The sequence below is a fragment of the Physeter macrocephalus genome, chromosome 16, assembly GCF_002837175.3.
Source record: "Physeter macrocephalus isolate SW-GA chromosome 16, ASM283717v5, whole genome shotgun sequence".
In the NCBI taxonomy this organism is placed as follows: domain Eukaryota; kingdom Metazoa; phylum Chordata; class Mammalia; order Artiodactyla; family Physeteridae; genus Physeter; species Physeter macrocephalus.
In genome coordinates this window covers 30,087,962-30,104,405 of record NC_041229.1, presented here as the reverse complement: position 1 = coordinate 30,104,405, position 16,444 = coordinate 30,087,962, and the positions used below count along the sequence as shown (strand labels likewise).

General features: G+C 35.8%; 1 protein-coding gene across 1 annotated transcript in view; it reads left to right on the top strand.

The window, feature by feature from the left end:
• Positions 1–16,444, top strand: part of DYNC2H1 (dynein cytoplasmic 2 heavy chain 1) — a 387,388-nt gene that overhangs the window by 137,215 nt on the left and 233,729 nt on the right. The window contains exons 62-65 of the mRNA XM_024115318.3: positions 3,728–3,869; positions 4,447–4,556; positions 11,201–11,299; positions 12,628–12,751. Coding sequence (XP_023971086.1) covers positions 3,728–3,869; positions 4,447–4,556; positions 11,201–11,299; positions 12,628–12,751 — 475 coding nt within the window. The remainder of the gene's footprint in view (positions 1–3,727; positions 3,870–4,446; positions 4,557–11,200; positions 11,300–12,627; positions 12,752–16,444) is intronic.

Sequence of the window (16,444 nt, the reverse complement as noted above, 5' to 3'; positions counted from 1 at the left end):
ATTGCTCCTTCATCTGCTGTGTATTTCTCTGTCTTCTCATTTTGCTTAACTTACTCTGTTTGGGGTCTCCTTTTCACAGGCTGCAGGTTCGTAATTCCCGTTGTTTTTGGTGTCTGCCTCCAGTGGGTAAGGTTGGTTCAGTGGGTTGTGTAGGTTTCCTGGGGGAGGGGACTGGTGCCCGTGTTCTGGTCGATGAGGCTGGATCTTGTCTTTCTAGTGGTCAGGACCGCGTCTGTTGGTGTGTTTTGGGTTGTCTGTGACCTTATTAGGATTTTAGGCAACCTCTGCTAATGTGTGGGGTTGTGTTCCTTTCTTGCTAGTTGTTTGGCATATGGTGTCCAGCACTGTACTTTGCTGGTCGTTGAGTGGAGCTGGGTCTTCGCGTTGAGATGGAGATCTCTGAGAGAGCTTTTGACGTTTGATATTACATGTGGGGCCGGGGAGTCTCTGGTGGACCAATGTCCTGAACTCAGCTCTCCCACCTTTGTGGCTCAGGCCTGACACCTGGCTGGAACACCAAGGCTCTGTCAGCCACACGGCTCAGAGAAAAAGGGAGAAAAAAAAAGAAAGAAAGAAAAAAAAAATTAAATTAAAATATAAAAAATATTATTAAAAACAAAAAATAAAAAAGTAATTAAAAAAAAGAGAGAGCAACCAATCCAAAAAAGAAATCCACCAATGATAACAAGCACTAAAAACTATACTAAAAAAAAACCAAAAATGGCCACACAGAACCCTAAGCGAAATGATAAAAGCAAAGCTATACAGACAAAATTACACAAAGAAGCATATCCATACACAGTCACAAAAGGAGAAAAAGGAAAAACATTTATATATATATAAAAAAAGGAAGAATTCAACCAAATCCGTAAATAAATCTGCCAGTGATAATAAGCTCTAAATACTAAACTAAGATAAACATAAAACCAGAAACAAATTAGATGCAGAAAGCAAACCCCAAGTCTGCAGTTACTCCCAAGGTCCACTGCCTCAGTTTTGGAATGTTTTGTTGTACATTCAGGTATTCCAAATATGCAGGGTCCATCAAGTTGATTGTGGAGTTTTAATCCGCTGCTCCTGAAGCTGCATGGAGAGATTTCCCTTTTTCTTCTTTGTTTGCACAGCTCCTGGGGTTCAGCTTTGGATTTGGCCCTACCTCTACTTGTAGGTCGCCTGAGGGCATCTGTTCCCCGCCCAGACAGAACAGGATTAGAGCAGCAGCTTATTAGGGGTTTCTGGCTCACTCAAGCCAGGGGGAGGGAGCTGTATGGAATGCGGGTTGAGCCTGCAGCGGCAGAGGTCATCATGATGTTGCAACAGCCTGAGGCACACCGTGTGTTCTCCTGGGGAAGTTGTTCCTGGATCACAGGACCCTGGCAGTGGTGGGCTGCACAGGCTCCCAGGAGGGGGTTGTGGATAGTGACCTGTGCTTGCACACAGCCTTCTTGGTGGCTGCAGCAGCAGCCTTAGCGTCTCATGCGCATCTCTGGTGTCTGCGCTGATAGCCACGGCTTGCGCCTGTCTCTGGAGCTCATTTTCGTGGTGCTCTGAATCCCCTCTCCTTGCACACCCCGAAACAATGGTGTCTTGCCTCTTAGGCAGTTCCAGACATTTTCCCAGACTCCCTCCCGGCTAGCTGAGGTACACTAGACCCCTGCAGGCTGTGTTCACACAGCCAACCCAAGTCCTCTCCCTGGGATCTGACCTCTGAAACCCGAGCCTCCACTCCCAGCCTCCACCTGTCCTTGGGGGTGAGCAGACAAGCCTCTCAGGCTGGTGAGTGCTGGTCAGCACTGATCCTCTGTGTGGGAATCTCTCTGCTTTGCTCTCTGCACCCCTATTGCTCCACTCTCCTCCATGACTCTGAAGCTTCCCCCCCGCCACCCCCTGTCTCCACCAATGAAGGGTCTTCCTAGTGCATGGAAATTTTTCCTCCTTCACAGCTCCCTCCCAGAGGTGCAGGTCCATCTATATTCTTTTGTCTCTGTTTTTTCTTTTTTCTTTTACCCTACCCAGGTATGTGGGGAGTTTTTTTGCCTTTTGGGAGGTCTGATCTCTTCTGCCAGTGTTCAGTAGGTGTTCTGTAGGAGTTGTTCCACATGTAGATGTATTTCTGATGTATTTGTGGGGAGGAAGGTGATCTCCACGTCTAACTCCTCTGCCGTCTTGAAGCTCTGCCATGAATTAATCTTTAAGCAAAATATCTTTATATGAATGGATTTTAGACAAAGCATCCTATTCCTCTTTTAGTTAGGAAAAGGTAGTGGTAAAAATGAGTTGTGCAAAATTTATTACTGTTTAGAGCCTTTTTGGACTTACCTTTACCAAGACAGTCCTCTTAGGATTTGACACTGTCAGCTATTTATTTGTGTTTGAAATTCTCTCTTATTTCAACTTTGTTAAAGTGTTGTCTCTTGTTTTTGTTTTGATTTTGTTTTTGTTTTTTTTTAAGCAGTTAGATTCCTGCATTTGCTGGATCCTCCTCATCTGCTTATCCAATAATGTTGATTGCCCCTCAGTATTCTCTTCCTCAGCTCCTTTCTCTGCAAATATTCTGGGAATTCTCATCCAGTCTTAAGAATATCACCCGGGGCTTCCCTGGCGGCGTAGTGGTTGAGAGTCCGCCTGCCGATGCAGGGGACACGGGTTCGTGCCCCGGTCCGGGAAGATCCCACATGCCGCGGAGTGGCTGGGCCGGTGAGCCATGCCCGCTGAGCCTGCGCGTCTGGAGCCTGTGCTCCAAAAAAAAAAAAAAAAAAAAAGAATATCACCCAAATGATGATGCTGATCAGAACTATGTTTCTAATCTGCTGACTTTTAAATTCATATTTGTAACTACACCTTAGATATTGGCATTCAGCTGTCTCCGGAAGTCAAATACATGTCTAAATTAACTTATTTTCTTTCTCATATGAAATCTCTTTTATTTCCTATGTCTCATAAGGCATCTTTCTTCTAGGCATCAAAACTAAAAATATGTGGATTATCTTAGACTCCTTCTATTAATTTGTATCCGTTTGCAAATATCCCTCATATTTGTCTTCCATCCTTAATGCTCTTCTTTTTCTTTTTTCACCTGAATTCTCCTGACTTGTCTTTCTCCTGTCTGACCCTTTAATTAGTTGATTCTTATTTGTCAGCTAAATTATCTTTCTAAAACCCAGTCTCATTACATCACTCACTGCTCTGTTTAAACACTTTCAGTGGCTCATTATTACCGCAGGTTAAAACTGAAGCTACTTTTCATGGCATGGGAAGACTTTCAAATCTTCCTCCTTCCAGTCAACTCTGTGTTTCTCTTTTCATTATTCCTATTTTGGTACTCTTTCTGCTCAGGCTTATGCATTAGCCACACTATGCTTCTAATCAAAACGTCTCCATGCTTAATTTTTGTTTTTTACCTTTGCTCATACTCTGTGTATCTAAATCATGTTTTACAAAGTGATGCTAATTCACAGTATTTATTAGAATTATTAGGAAATTTCAGTGACAAAATATATTCTTCTTTACAGTTATATTGGGATTTTGTACATTGTTTTAATATCACAACAAAGTCTGAGGTCTTGTTGATATTTTTACATTTCGACATTTTTGTTCAGACATGTTATTACTTTAAACCAATAAATGATTTTTTCTATAGTCAAAACTTCAATTTGTGAAGCTATCAATATTTTTTTCTATCTTAGAACATATCCATATGTTGCTCTCTCTCTCCTTTTTTTTCCAGGTTACAGAGATATCAGAGGAATTAGCCACTCTTCCTAAAAGAGCTCAGCTAGCTGCTGCATTTATTACATATCTTTCTGCTGCTCCTGAGGGTCTGAGAAAAACCTGTTTGGTAGAATGGACCAAGTCAGCTGGTCTTGAAAGTTTGTATTTAGTTATTCATAAATTTGAAATTTCAGTATACTAAAAAGCACATCTTTTGATTTTTGTCATTTTACTTTTTTTTTAAATGAGGAAAATTTTCTGTAAGTTAAAGGATACCATAACTACTTTAGATTTGCTAAATTCTACAAATGTTCTGAGAATCGCTTTATTATAATGAGTCTTCTACCCATAAAATCTCTTTTTGAAACTGACACCACTGAATTATTTTGATGTTGTATGAATGCAGTTAAACATTTTATTAATTTTTACACTAATTTCATATGGTAAGATGAGATGTAGGAATTCCAAAATTCTTTGTGAATTTTGTGGTTTTTGCAAATTATTATAGTTGTGAGACATTCATTTGATAGAAATATAATTTGAGTTTCATTCCTTTGCACTTTTTAAAACTTTTTTTCTCTTTAGTTTCTGATTCTAAATGCAGAAGAATGGATTGCATATTAAGAATGATCATGGGACTTCTGTTTGAGTATATTATAAGTAGTTTTATTCCCTTTCTTTTATCAAGCATAAGATTATTGTAGTAAAGTATTATTGATATCTTTAATTTTTCAGAATTTGATCTGAGGAGATTTCTTTGTACTGAAAGTGAACAGTTAATTTGGAAAAGTGAAGGCCTGCCATCAGATGACCTTTCCATAGAAAATGCTCTTGTTATCTTACAGGTAAGTAATCTACTTTAATTGTCTCATTAGAAATGTTTCTTTTGAAGCTTGCTCCATGAAGTACCTTCTTCAAATCCTTAGGCTTTCACAGTTAGTCTTAGTTAAGTAAAAGTAAAAATATTTTGCTAATAAAAATCCATTTGTGATTCCGGTAGCATCTCTAAAATTTTCAGTGTAATTTATTTTTTACCTTAATATGAAAGTATAAATAAAAATGATATTATTTTGATGGGAAAATATTTTAAATTGAACTTCCTGATAATAATAGAAATGTTTTAGGGATACTTGATTCATTTGGTTATATAGTTCTTTCATCTAGAGTATATTTTAAAAATAAAAATTTTATACTTTTATTTTGTTTTACAAAGTTATGGAAAGTGAAGATAGATAAGTTTTGGGTTATAAGTTAAAGATAACCATGTGCATATTTTGGAAAATTGTTCTTTTACATAGTATATGTTTCCAAAAAGTAATTATTTAAAGTTGAAACAATTATACCTTAATTAGCAGTGAGTGTGAAAGCCAAATTCAAAATCTTGTATACGAACAAATCATTTCTTTGTATGAAGTTTGATTTTTTTTACCATTACTTTAGTTTACCTTTCTGATACAGGATTTGGAAGATAACATTTCCCCCTTGAAAATATGTTTTGTTTTTTCTGTTCTTTTTATCTCAACAGTTTATACTCTATATGACCAGTGTTTTCTTTCCTCTCTACAACCCTTCTGTCTGTCCACACACGATTTCTTTATCCCATAACTCCACATCTCAAAGAAAATATGAACATTAAATGCTTCTCCTTAGGCAGTGTAAGCTATATTATTATAAGATTCATATTGTGAGTATGAATTGTGGTCCCTGTTCATTCTTGGATAATTTATTCTGTTTGATTTGACCTATTAATCAGCTGACTATGCTTTGACTCTATACATTGGTGTCTTACTAGCATAGAAGTCGTTGAACAAAGATTACACAATTTTTCTTTCTTTTAATTTGATTTGGCTTAAACTTTATTTTTTAAACGTTTTCATCATTATTTTTCACACTAGAATTACAAATCTGGAACTCTAAATGTGTATGTAAATAAATTCATTACAACCTAGTACTTTTTATCATATTTGTTATTCCTTTCCCAAGGTTTCATAGTCGCCTCTTCTTCCTTTTTCAGTACTCCAAGAAAGCAGTTGTTTGAAGATTTAAAAAAAATACTAGTTTAAGAATTTTTCTTTTTTATTCCATAAGAAATCAGAGGCTTTTAGAAAAAATATATCACAGTAATTTTTATTTTTTACTGATAATAGTAATTGAAAATATTTACTTTTGTATTCTGAATTAAATTGTCTTTTATGATGAATTTTGGGGATATTGTCTTTGAAATTAATTTTAATGACAAGCTTAGTATACTTTGTATTTAATATTGCCAAGTTTCTTACAGACACTTATATGCATTTATATGACAAAACAGAACCATTTGGAAAAATTTGTTAGAGTAATTAGTCATTTTGTTGAAATGAATTTTCCATTATGGTTAACATTTTATGTTAATTCTAAGGTGGACTAGATTTAGAATAAACTGTTGTAGTTGTGGGTGTGGTTGGATACAACAAGTCTATAACATCTACTCATTAACATTACCATGTGATATGAAGTTAGATGTCTAAATATGTACAAATTGGGTTTCTGGGAGTCTTCCCTGAGAAAAAAATGACTAGGTGTGATGAATTAAATGTATTTTTGATTCAGAGATATAGCATGTCTCCTCATTAACTGCAATAAAGCTTTTCAGAGATTCAGGGCGGGATTTCCCAGATTCAAGGGCTATAGTCGCTCAGTCCCTTATTGGTGCTAAGGATAGCCTTTTATGTCCAAAATTATTCCTTGTCTTACAACAAAAGATGCTTTGAATTCTCATATTTGGTTTAAGCTAACTATTGAAGTACATGTGTTGTTTGGGTGAGGAAATAGTCAAATAATTATCTGCCACAGAAATCTCATATGACCTATGTCCTTGAGGAGCAGGGGAAAATCTTGTCCATGGTGTACTGGATTGCTTGGACTATGATTTACACCTGTTCTCCTGATGTGATTATTAATAATTTTTTCTTTACTCTCAATGTGTCCTGGTTTGGAAGATAATTGTATGATCTTTGTGATATTGTGGAACTCAGGGGATAGGATAAATGGAGAGTATGAGACTATTAGACACTATGGAGAGGTGTGAGTGAAAGCATCCAGAAAGAAGATGGAAAAATATGATTAACTTAAATTTCACAGTGTTGTAAATTTTTCATTGTTTAAATTTCACAGTATTATAAATTTTTCTTGTGAAGATGTACTAGGTATTTTTTTTTATTGCTTATGTACAGTTCAGTGTCCAATTAGTTTTCTTTATACCACTCAATTTCTGAGATTTTTTTTCCCTTCCTGCCATTTAGTGTATGCTGAGGAAATGCAAACTAATTTGCTATTAGTCTAAAGAATATAAAATTGTAAAGGTAAATTGCATAGGGAAAACATTTTTTCATTAAATCCCAAATGCATAATAATAATCAACACATGTACTTACTATGTTCTTCATATATTATTATTTAAGAATTAATACAAGTAAAGCACTTAAACACTTAACTCATTTAATTTTCAAATCAACCCTATTTAGTAGGTACATGTATTATCCCTTTTTGTAGATAAAGAAGTTGAGACACAAAACGATTAAGTTTCTTGTTCAGGGTCACAGAGCTGTCAAGAGGTAGAGCCAAGATTCAAACACTGCAGTCTAGCCAGTCTGTGCTGTAAGGCTGCCTCTCAAAGATATGTGTGTGTGTTTCTGTATATGTTATTTGTTTTATTTTATTCCTGTTAATATAATTGTCCTTATCTTATCAAAAGATGAGCTGTAGTTTTATTTACAAAATGTTTCTACTCTTATCCCACTTGTGGTTATTAAAAATAAAAATAAAATTATAGAGTTCTATAGATGTTTTAAAAAGTCTTTTTCTTATTGGATGAAAGTCAAAAAGTGCAAACTTCCCATTGTAAGATAAATGAGCACTAGGGATGTTATGTACAACATGATAAATATAATTAACACTGCTGTACGTTATATGTGAAAGTTGCTTAGAGAGCAAATCCTAAGTGTTCTCATCACAAGGGAAAATTTTTTTTTTCTATTTCTCTAATGTTGTACCTGTATGAGATGATGGATGTTTCCTAAACTTACTGTGATAATCATTTCATGATGTATGTAAGTCAGATCATTATGGTATACACCTTAACTTACACAGTGTTGTGTGTCAATTATATCAGTAAAAGTGGAAGAAAAAAATAATCTCTTTCAGAAATGTCCACTACCTAATCATTTTTTTTTGCCAATAGATATCATGCGTCTCTAGCCTTTGACCTCTGTTTTGAGCTCTATAGTTCTAATTTCCTGTTAGACATTGTTACCTGGAGCTTTGTAGGTAGCTCAAGCTCTGTCTTTAATCATTTTTTTAAAAAACTTTTAGTCAAGAATCTTTTAGTGGCCAACTTTAGTACTTTTTTTTTAAAAAAGCAACTTATGCTTTTAAATAACTGAGATGTTCAAAAGATTGGGACTAGCTTCAGGATTTGAATGGTTTTACCAGGACATCTCTCTTTCTCTTTCTCCATCTTAAGAGATGGGTTTATTCTTGGATAGGTTCTTTCTACCCTGTGTTAAGGATAGACATTGGCGACTCCAGGCTTACCATTATCACAATTTATGTTCTCAGACTAAAGATATCTCTTCCCTTCCTTTCCAGTATTTGTCACTCCCCCCAAAAGATTCTGATTGGTTAGTTTGGGTCACCTGCTCATCCCTTGTGTGCAGTGCTAGATGATTGATAATCCCATGAGAAATGCATTGAGTGGGGCATGCATGCTAGGCAAAGGAAGCTATGTACTTTAATAATTGTTTCTCTTCCTCACCCACTCCCTTTAACCTGCTTCTCTTTTATTTCCTAACACTGGAGATGTCACAGTCTTGGTCCAGTAATGCAAACTGCAAATCTGCAACTCATTCTTACTATGTCTCTTTAATTTTACATTCAGTTAGTTATTCAGCAAGTCTTGTCAAATCTACTTCTCAAATGTGTCATGAATTCATTCTCTTCTAACCACATCTACTGCCAGTGGCTTCACTTAGGCCTTCATCATGTTGTACCTGGATAAATACATTATTATAGCAGTTGGTCCCCTGCCCCTATATCAGTTCCTTTATTTTGGAGTGATCCTCCTAAAGTGTTAATCTGATCATCACAGTTCCTTGATTAATATATTTCAGTGACTACCCATTACCTGCAGTATAAAAATTTCATTATCCTTAAACATGGCATAAAATGTTCTTCATGATTAGAAAGACCTCTGATTACTCCTGCCATTTTATATGCATCATCTTTGTCTATACTTTTTATTCCAACTATGCCAAACTACTGGTAGTTTTCCAGATACTCCCAGGCTTTTCATTCTTCTCTCAATCAGGCTGTTGTTTTGGCCTAATTTGCTTTTTTTACTTCTTTGCCTGGCCAAGTCCTATTTTTTTTTTGACCTAGTTTGACTTGATTGCTTCCTAGCAGCTTCTCCTAACTCCGCCTGTGATCCACCTATAGAATTTTGTGTCCTCTTTGATTGAAAAAATTTTCGGTTTTTTGCTTCTTTATTAGATGTGTTCCCAATGAGGGTAAGGGAATGTATCTTATTAATTTTTGTATCTCTCGTGTTGTCTTATTGTAATCATTATTCAACATATGGTAGATGAATGAATAGCACGAATGAATGAAAGCTCACTATTTTTGGATCTACTATAATTTGTTAAATGTAGAATTTTACCACATTTAATCATGGAACACAGACCTAAAATATACCTCAGAGGTCTCTAAATCTCTGGATAAGTATAAATAAGATGAACACAAACTTGTAAGTATTCTTTGAAATTCTTAAGCATATTTTCTGTGCTAAAAACATGATTTTTTGAAACATTATCTTATTCTCTTTTTAACTGCATCAGATCATTGGTTTGAAATCATGGGTAAGAACTTTTTTAAAATAATTATTTTTGTGGTTAGGCAAAATCTAGTTTACTTGTGGAATGTTTGCTATTGAATGCTAGCATAAAATGAGATCTAAAACCTAGGTGTAATACTTTGGTAATACTTAAGAGGCTATTTACTAGCCATATTATTTTGCTATTTCTGGATGCTTCCAGAAATAGATGCTGGGGGAAGATCATACAGTGGAGTAACACTGTGGAGCTGTGGTGGGAGTGGTCCACTCTGGGTGCAGGTAAAAAGAGGCTGCATTGTCTAGAGAGAATTTTAAAACAAGAAAAAAGCTGTTTTGTTTTAAAGTCAGTCAGCTCTTTATTATCACCATGTGCTGGCAATTTTAAACAGCATTTCTGATAAAATGCTGTTAATCCCCAGGGCATGTGATTCCCACCATCCCTCTCCCTCTTGGTATGCCACTAACATCCATGTTCTTATTAGATCTACCCCAGTTCTAAGTCTTCACTTCACTGCAACTTTCATGTGTTATTTTATCCCTGTAGCACACAACTGCATTACATTTTTCAAATAAATGTGAAAATTTAAGAAAAATAAGGTCAGTTGTTATTTAAATCTAATTTGCTAGGTAACAATGACTATTAGATGGTTTAAAATTTATCATATTTATTTAAATATATTTACATATATTTAAATTGATCAGATGTATAAATGTATAATTGGCTTCCTTTCATGTGCTAAATGGCATTGTATGTATAGGGCACAATGCCAGGTTTCTAATTTTCTGTTTGTTTCAGAGTTTAATTAGTTCAAGGTGTTCTGTAATGAGTTTAGTTCCTAGCTTGTTAGAGCTTAACCTATCATCTTATGTAATTTTCTTTTCTAGGATACTCCTTTTGTAATATTAACTATGTAGTACTTTAGAGAAATTAGTCTTAAAATATAAATAATTTTATTGCTAATTATTTCAGTGATACTTTTTTTTTTTTTTTTTGCGGTACACGGGCCTCTCACTGTTGTGGCCTCTTCCGTTGCGGAGCACACAGGCTCCGGACGCACAGGCTCAGCGGCTATGGTTCATGGACCTAGCCGCTCCGCGGCATGTGGGATCTTCCTGGACCAGGGCACGAACCCGTGTCCCCTGCATTGGCAAGTGGACTCTCAACCACTGTGCCACCAGGGAAGCCCTTCAGTGATACTTTTATGATTAGCTTGTACTTCTCTTGTAAGGCCTCTATGGTTTATTCAACCAAAGAATATCTAAAGTTAGGGAATGCCTTGGCTGTGTATTTTAAAACCAAAAAGAGAGGTACAAATGGCATCAACTTAGGACTAGAACTCCTGCTTACTGTATTGTTAATATACATTTTCTGTGTTATTGTGTAGTAAATAAGACTATATTCACATTACTGTGGTTAAATTTAATTACCTAGTATTAATTCCTGGTAAAATTGATTAATGTAACCTCTGGTGCCGCTAAAAACTCTACCCTTATTTCCTCATTGTAGTTGTATATTTGTGTTCTCTAAAGCCTGAGAGAAAAACTCACTCATTAATTGATTAATAATTTTTAGGAAATTATTTTCATTTAATGAAAGCTTATAATCTTTTTTTTTTTTAATTAGAGTCGAGTTTGCCCATTTCTTATAGACCCTTCTTCCCACGCTACAGAATGGTTAAAGACACATTTGAAAGACTCACGTTTGGAAGTTATTAACCAGCAGGTGTGTATTACTTATAATTTAGATACCAACTAGTAATGGCATCTTGTGGTGAAAAGAACTATAATCAGAAAACATAGATTCAAAACTGAGTCTTATAACGTACCTGGTATGGGTCCTGGGGAAGGAAATGTAGCTTTCTTAGCTTTAGTCTTCTAATTTGTAAAAAGGAATAAGAATATTCGTTTGATTGCTTCTATATGCAAGATGTTGATCTAAGCCCTGGGAATTTATAAGTGAGTAGTTCCTGCCCTCATGGAGATGACAAGTAATTACTTACACTAAATTAAATAAGCATTTACACTAAATTATGAATAAAGACAAGTATAGGATGCTATAGAAGTAAGTTACGTAGTTTGGAGAATTAGGAAAACCTCCTTGACTTTTTAATTTCCTGTTCCTGTAACTCATCAATGAACATCTTTGTTGTGTCCCAAGATTTGACAGTTGGTCAGTGAAATGTAATCATCGTGTTTTGTGTAGTGACTTTTCACTGTCATGTTTATCTCGCCAAAGAAATTATTTTTGGTCAGTTTTTTTTTTTTTCTTGAGGAAGGCCTAGTGTATGATTAATTTTTGTAGATATGCTTCAGGTGCTTGAAAAATCACCTCTTTAAAATGTTCTTCACTTATAAAATGGGGATATCTAACTCCCTTGTGTTTAAGAATAATTGTAATATATTTATATATATATAAAAATTTAATGTCACTTATGGTTGTAGTAGGAGATCTTAATAATTATTATCCAAATAGTTAAATTTTTTTTTAACCACAGTTGGAGGCTTGGAGTGGTATTTAAAATGACTCTTTACCTAGCCAGAAAGCCTAAAAATTCATGCATGGTTATAGAATTTTATCTAAAGGTTCTTTTCACAGTAATTAGAACGATCACATCAAGATAAGTTTACTAGAATTCATTTTCTTGTCTTTCTTCTTCCATTTAATGTATGATATTGAATACAACCAAAGTAGTTTTTATTAATACTTGGATGAGTAATTTATTGCATGTAGAATTTGAAAATTTCTGCATCAATTTGAAATCATAGTAGAAAATTTAAAAAGGCTTTTTTATTGTTAATGTAAAAATCCTTTTTCTAATATGTCTATTTAAATTATTTATGAATTTATTTGATAATTTATTCAACTAAATTGATTTATCACCAAGTACTTATAACTGGAAAAGCAATATGAATAACTTGTATTGTTAACATACATATTAATTTTAAAATATTTGTGTTATTCCTGTTAATAGCTTCATTCATTATCTGTAAGGACTTTTGTAAATCTAAGGTAATAAAGGAATTCATATGTATTCTTATTTATTCTCTTAGGATAGTAACTTTATCACAACTCTTGAGTTGGCAGTACGTTTTGGAAAAACCCTTATTATACAAGAAATGGATGGTGTAGAACCTGTTCTTTATCCATTATTGAGACGAGATCTGGTTGCTCAAGGTAAATGAATATTTGACAGTTTCCAGAGAGTAACTATTTTTTAAATCCAAAATAATTAACTTCATTAACTAACTTTGACATTTTTTGTCTTTTCACTGAATCTAAAGAGAGGAAAACTTTTTGGGGACTGGATTATAGTAATGTCATCAAAATCTAATAGTAACAACAAGTAAAAAACTTAAAGTGCCTTTGTAAAAGAGGCACCGTGTCAGGGTCTCCCACACCATTCCCAGGAGCAACATTTTACCAGGAAGACTCACAGGATTCAGCACTCATGCCTTAGATTTATTGCAGGGAAAGGATGAAAAGCAAAGTCAGTAAAGAGAAAAGGCACATATGGTGAAGTCAGGAGTCAAGAAACCAGGTGCAATCTTCCAAGAGTCTTCTTTCATTGGAGTCACACAGAATGTGCTTAATTCCCCCAGGACTGAGTTGTGACATGTGTGCAAGTTGTCTACCAAGGCAGCTTATTAGAGACTCAGTGTCCAGAGTTTTTATTGGGGCTTATTATGTAAGCACACTCTGTCTAGCAGGTAGCAAAATTCCAGACTCCCCAAAGGAAGGCAGGTGTTCAGCGTAAACCGTATCATTTGAACAAATAGTTTAAGCACAGTGAGCCTCTCTTACCTATTCTGGGAATGGTGAGAACCTTAACAAAAGCCAAATTCCCATACAGTGGTTATGGGCCAAACTTGCAAGCAGGTCTCTCTAAGGATACTGGTCTTAGGGCTGTTATGTTATCTCTTTTCTGTGCAGGCACCTAACCCAGACTTTGATATTAGAAAAGTTATGTAAGAGCATGTTGTGCAAAATGTCATAGACATGTACTTATATATAAGTACATACACTTACTTACACCACACACTTTGCTAGCACCACAAAGTTTAGAAAATTGGAGTTATTGGGGGCAAAGCAGAGAAATAGCAAAGAATGCACTATTTACTGATCACCTGTTATCCCACAAATAGGTATGCTTAGCCTAGCAGTGGTTGATATGTTATGGAAAGAACCCTAGTAGTGGAACTGTTGCCGATGTAACCTGTACTTACTTCCTGGGGTTCAGTCTCTGGTCTCAATCTGTTCTTCACTGGAGCTAATTCAGATCTGTTGAGCTACCTCTTGCTATGCTATCTTAAAGGGGGTGGAAATGAACCTTTAGGATAATCTGGATTTGACTCTCTTTAGTCTATATGCTGACCCTTGAGGGCTCATTAAATATATCTCGATGAGCTCTTATTGGTTTTAGGTTTTAGCCGTATCTGCTGCATTGTCTGAGAATGGAGTTAGACAAGGTCCCCTAAAATTGGATCTGGTAAAAATTGATAATATTCTACATCATGATTGGTTCACATGATGAAACACTATTCCAGATAGTTGTTCAGGGATGTTTGGGTCAATTTGTTAATTTTTGTTCACTTCATTGAGAAAAAGAGAGTTACCTTTGCCCCTACCTTACTTTTTCCACCTTCAATCCAGAGTCACGTGTTCATGTCACATCAGTTGAAGTCTGTTATCCCCTTTGAGTATACTTCAGGTTGTCCTTTTCTACAGTTTTGAGTTCCTCATGAATAGCCATTTGTCATCATACATTTCCTGTGGGGACAGAGGATGGTTGTCCTAGAAAGCCGTAAAACAAAGCCTGTGTCCAAGTTCATTTACATCCCAGTGTTCTTAATCTAAGCAGCATGAACTGCCTTTCTACATAGTGATGTCAAAACAGGCACAAGTAATAGGAATAGAATGTACTTCTCCTCAAATTTATGCAGTTAAAAAATCCCCTCAAATGTGTATTGATCAAAAAGAAGAGCAAGGTACAATTCCTCGTCAAAGTCTCGTTGTTTTAAATTTCCTGTTTCCTGTGTTCCTAGTAGTTCAGCCAAGGCAGAAGATAGATGTAGCAGTTTGCAACTGTCAAATAGCTGAAGACCGCTTGACCAGCTAGCTATGTAGAAGTTGCTGAAGGAGAGGCTAGTGTAGTTGGGAAATAGTTTAAGTTTTACTAGCAATAGATGTCAAAATTATTTTTATTAATCATTCTAATCCTTTACAGTTATTTCATTTCCATTTGGAGTTTGAGTATGGATTCGAGAGTTATAGTAGAGATGGTAGCTAAACATTCTTGGTTGACTCTTTTAGACCAAATTCTTCACTTTAGGCACGACTGCTTCATACAGGCATATGTATGTGCAATAAAGGTTAACCTTGTGATTAATTGCTGTATCTGTTTCTAGAGGGTGGTTTTCCATATAGGTATGTCTTTGGTAGCCCAGTTGAGTCTAGGCGGCCTAATGGCCTGAACACAGCTAGACCAATGGTTCTCTAATGGTAGTGATTTTGTCCCCCAGGGGACATTTGGCAATGACTAGAGACATTTTTGGTTGTAACAACTTGGTGCGTCTATTCCAAGGATATCTTTAAAATGTACAGGGCATCTCCTCATAACGAATAATTTTCCAGTACAAATTGTCAATAGTACTGAGGTTGAGAAACCCTAAGCTAGCTCACCAGTTCTGACCCATGAATCTCTGTACTGGTATATTTCAGTTATTTTCAGGGTGACATGCTTTATAACCAAGAGCACTATTTGAAGCCAGTTCATTGTACAGAATATTCCATGCTATAGATTGCCAAAAATTTTACCTATGGATAGTGGATGGCTGTAGCATTCCATTGGATTTTCTTATGTGTGAGATTTTTTTGTACACATCTGTAATTCTGTGCATCTGCAAGATATAGAGCTCAAAGACAAGGATTGGTTTACCACTGCTTGGATTACTTCCAGAGGTGGCACTTGCAGCTTTACAGGAGCTGCCATTCAAACTTAGCCACATGTTTGTTGACCAGATAAATTATTAGGTTGTAGTAAATTTTTCAGGTGTGGAATATGCTGCTTCTAGTAAGTGAAGAAGGTATTCAGTTGTTGGTTTTCTTTCTTTGTGTATAGTGGCTATAAAGCCAGCAGTTTATTCTTAATAGGCTGTGGGATATTTCTTTGAGCAATGTTGATTTGATTATTTTTGTGGCCGTGTTTTTTGTTTATCTTCATATAAGTCCCATCATCTTTAGTTAGTTAAGCTTGAAAGGTTTACAATACAGTGTGAGCAATTTTATCAGTGGAGACCATTACCAAGATGTTACCTATATGATGGAATGTTTGTACCCATATGGCAGTTCACATGGTACTTGGATTTCTCTAATTCAGAAGATAATATATTTCTGAAGAGTTTGGACCTGTTAAGGTATACTGCATATAAGAGATGAACTGATTTTCGTTTTCTTCCCAGGGGAATATAAAAAAGAAATCATTAATAATCATTAGCAGTATTCAAGTATCTGCTGTGAGCAAAACATTTTTCGGGCCTCCCACTGTTGTGGTCTCTCCCGTTGCGGAGCACAGCCTCCGGACACTCAGGCTCAGCAGCCATGGCTCACGGGCCTAGCCACTCTGCGGCATGTGGGATCTTCCCGGATCGGGGCACGAACCCATGTCCCCTGCATCGGCAGGCGGACTCTCAACCACTGAGCCACCAGGGAAGTCCAGCAAAACATTTTTAATCATTGCTGTGTCAAGCATTGTGGAAGCAGTGGTGGCCACTTCCTGGTTTAAGTTTCATGGTCAAAATAAATGTTCAAGCAACTTTTATTTTGAAATCCAGACAGATAAAATTGTGTAGCACTCTTGCCTGGTATAAA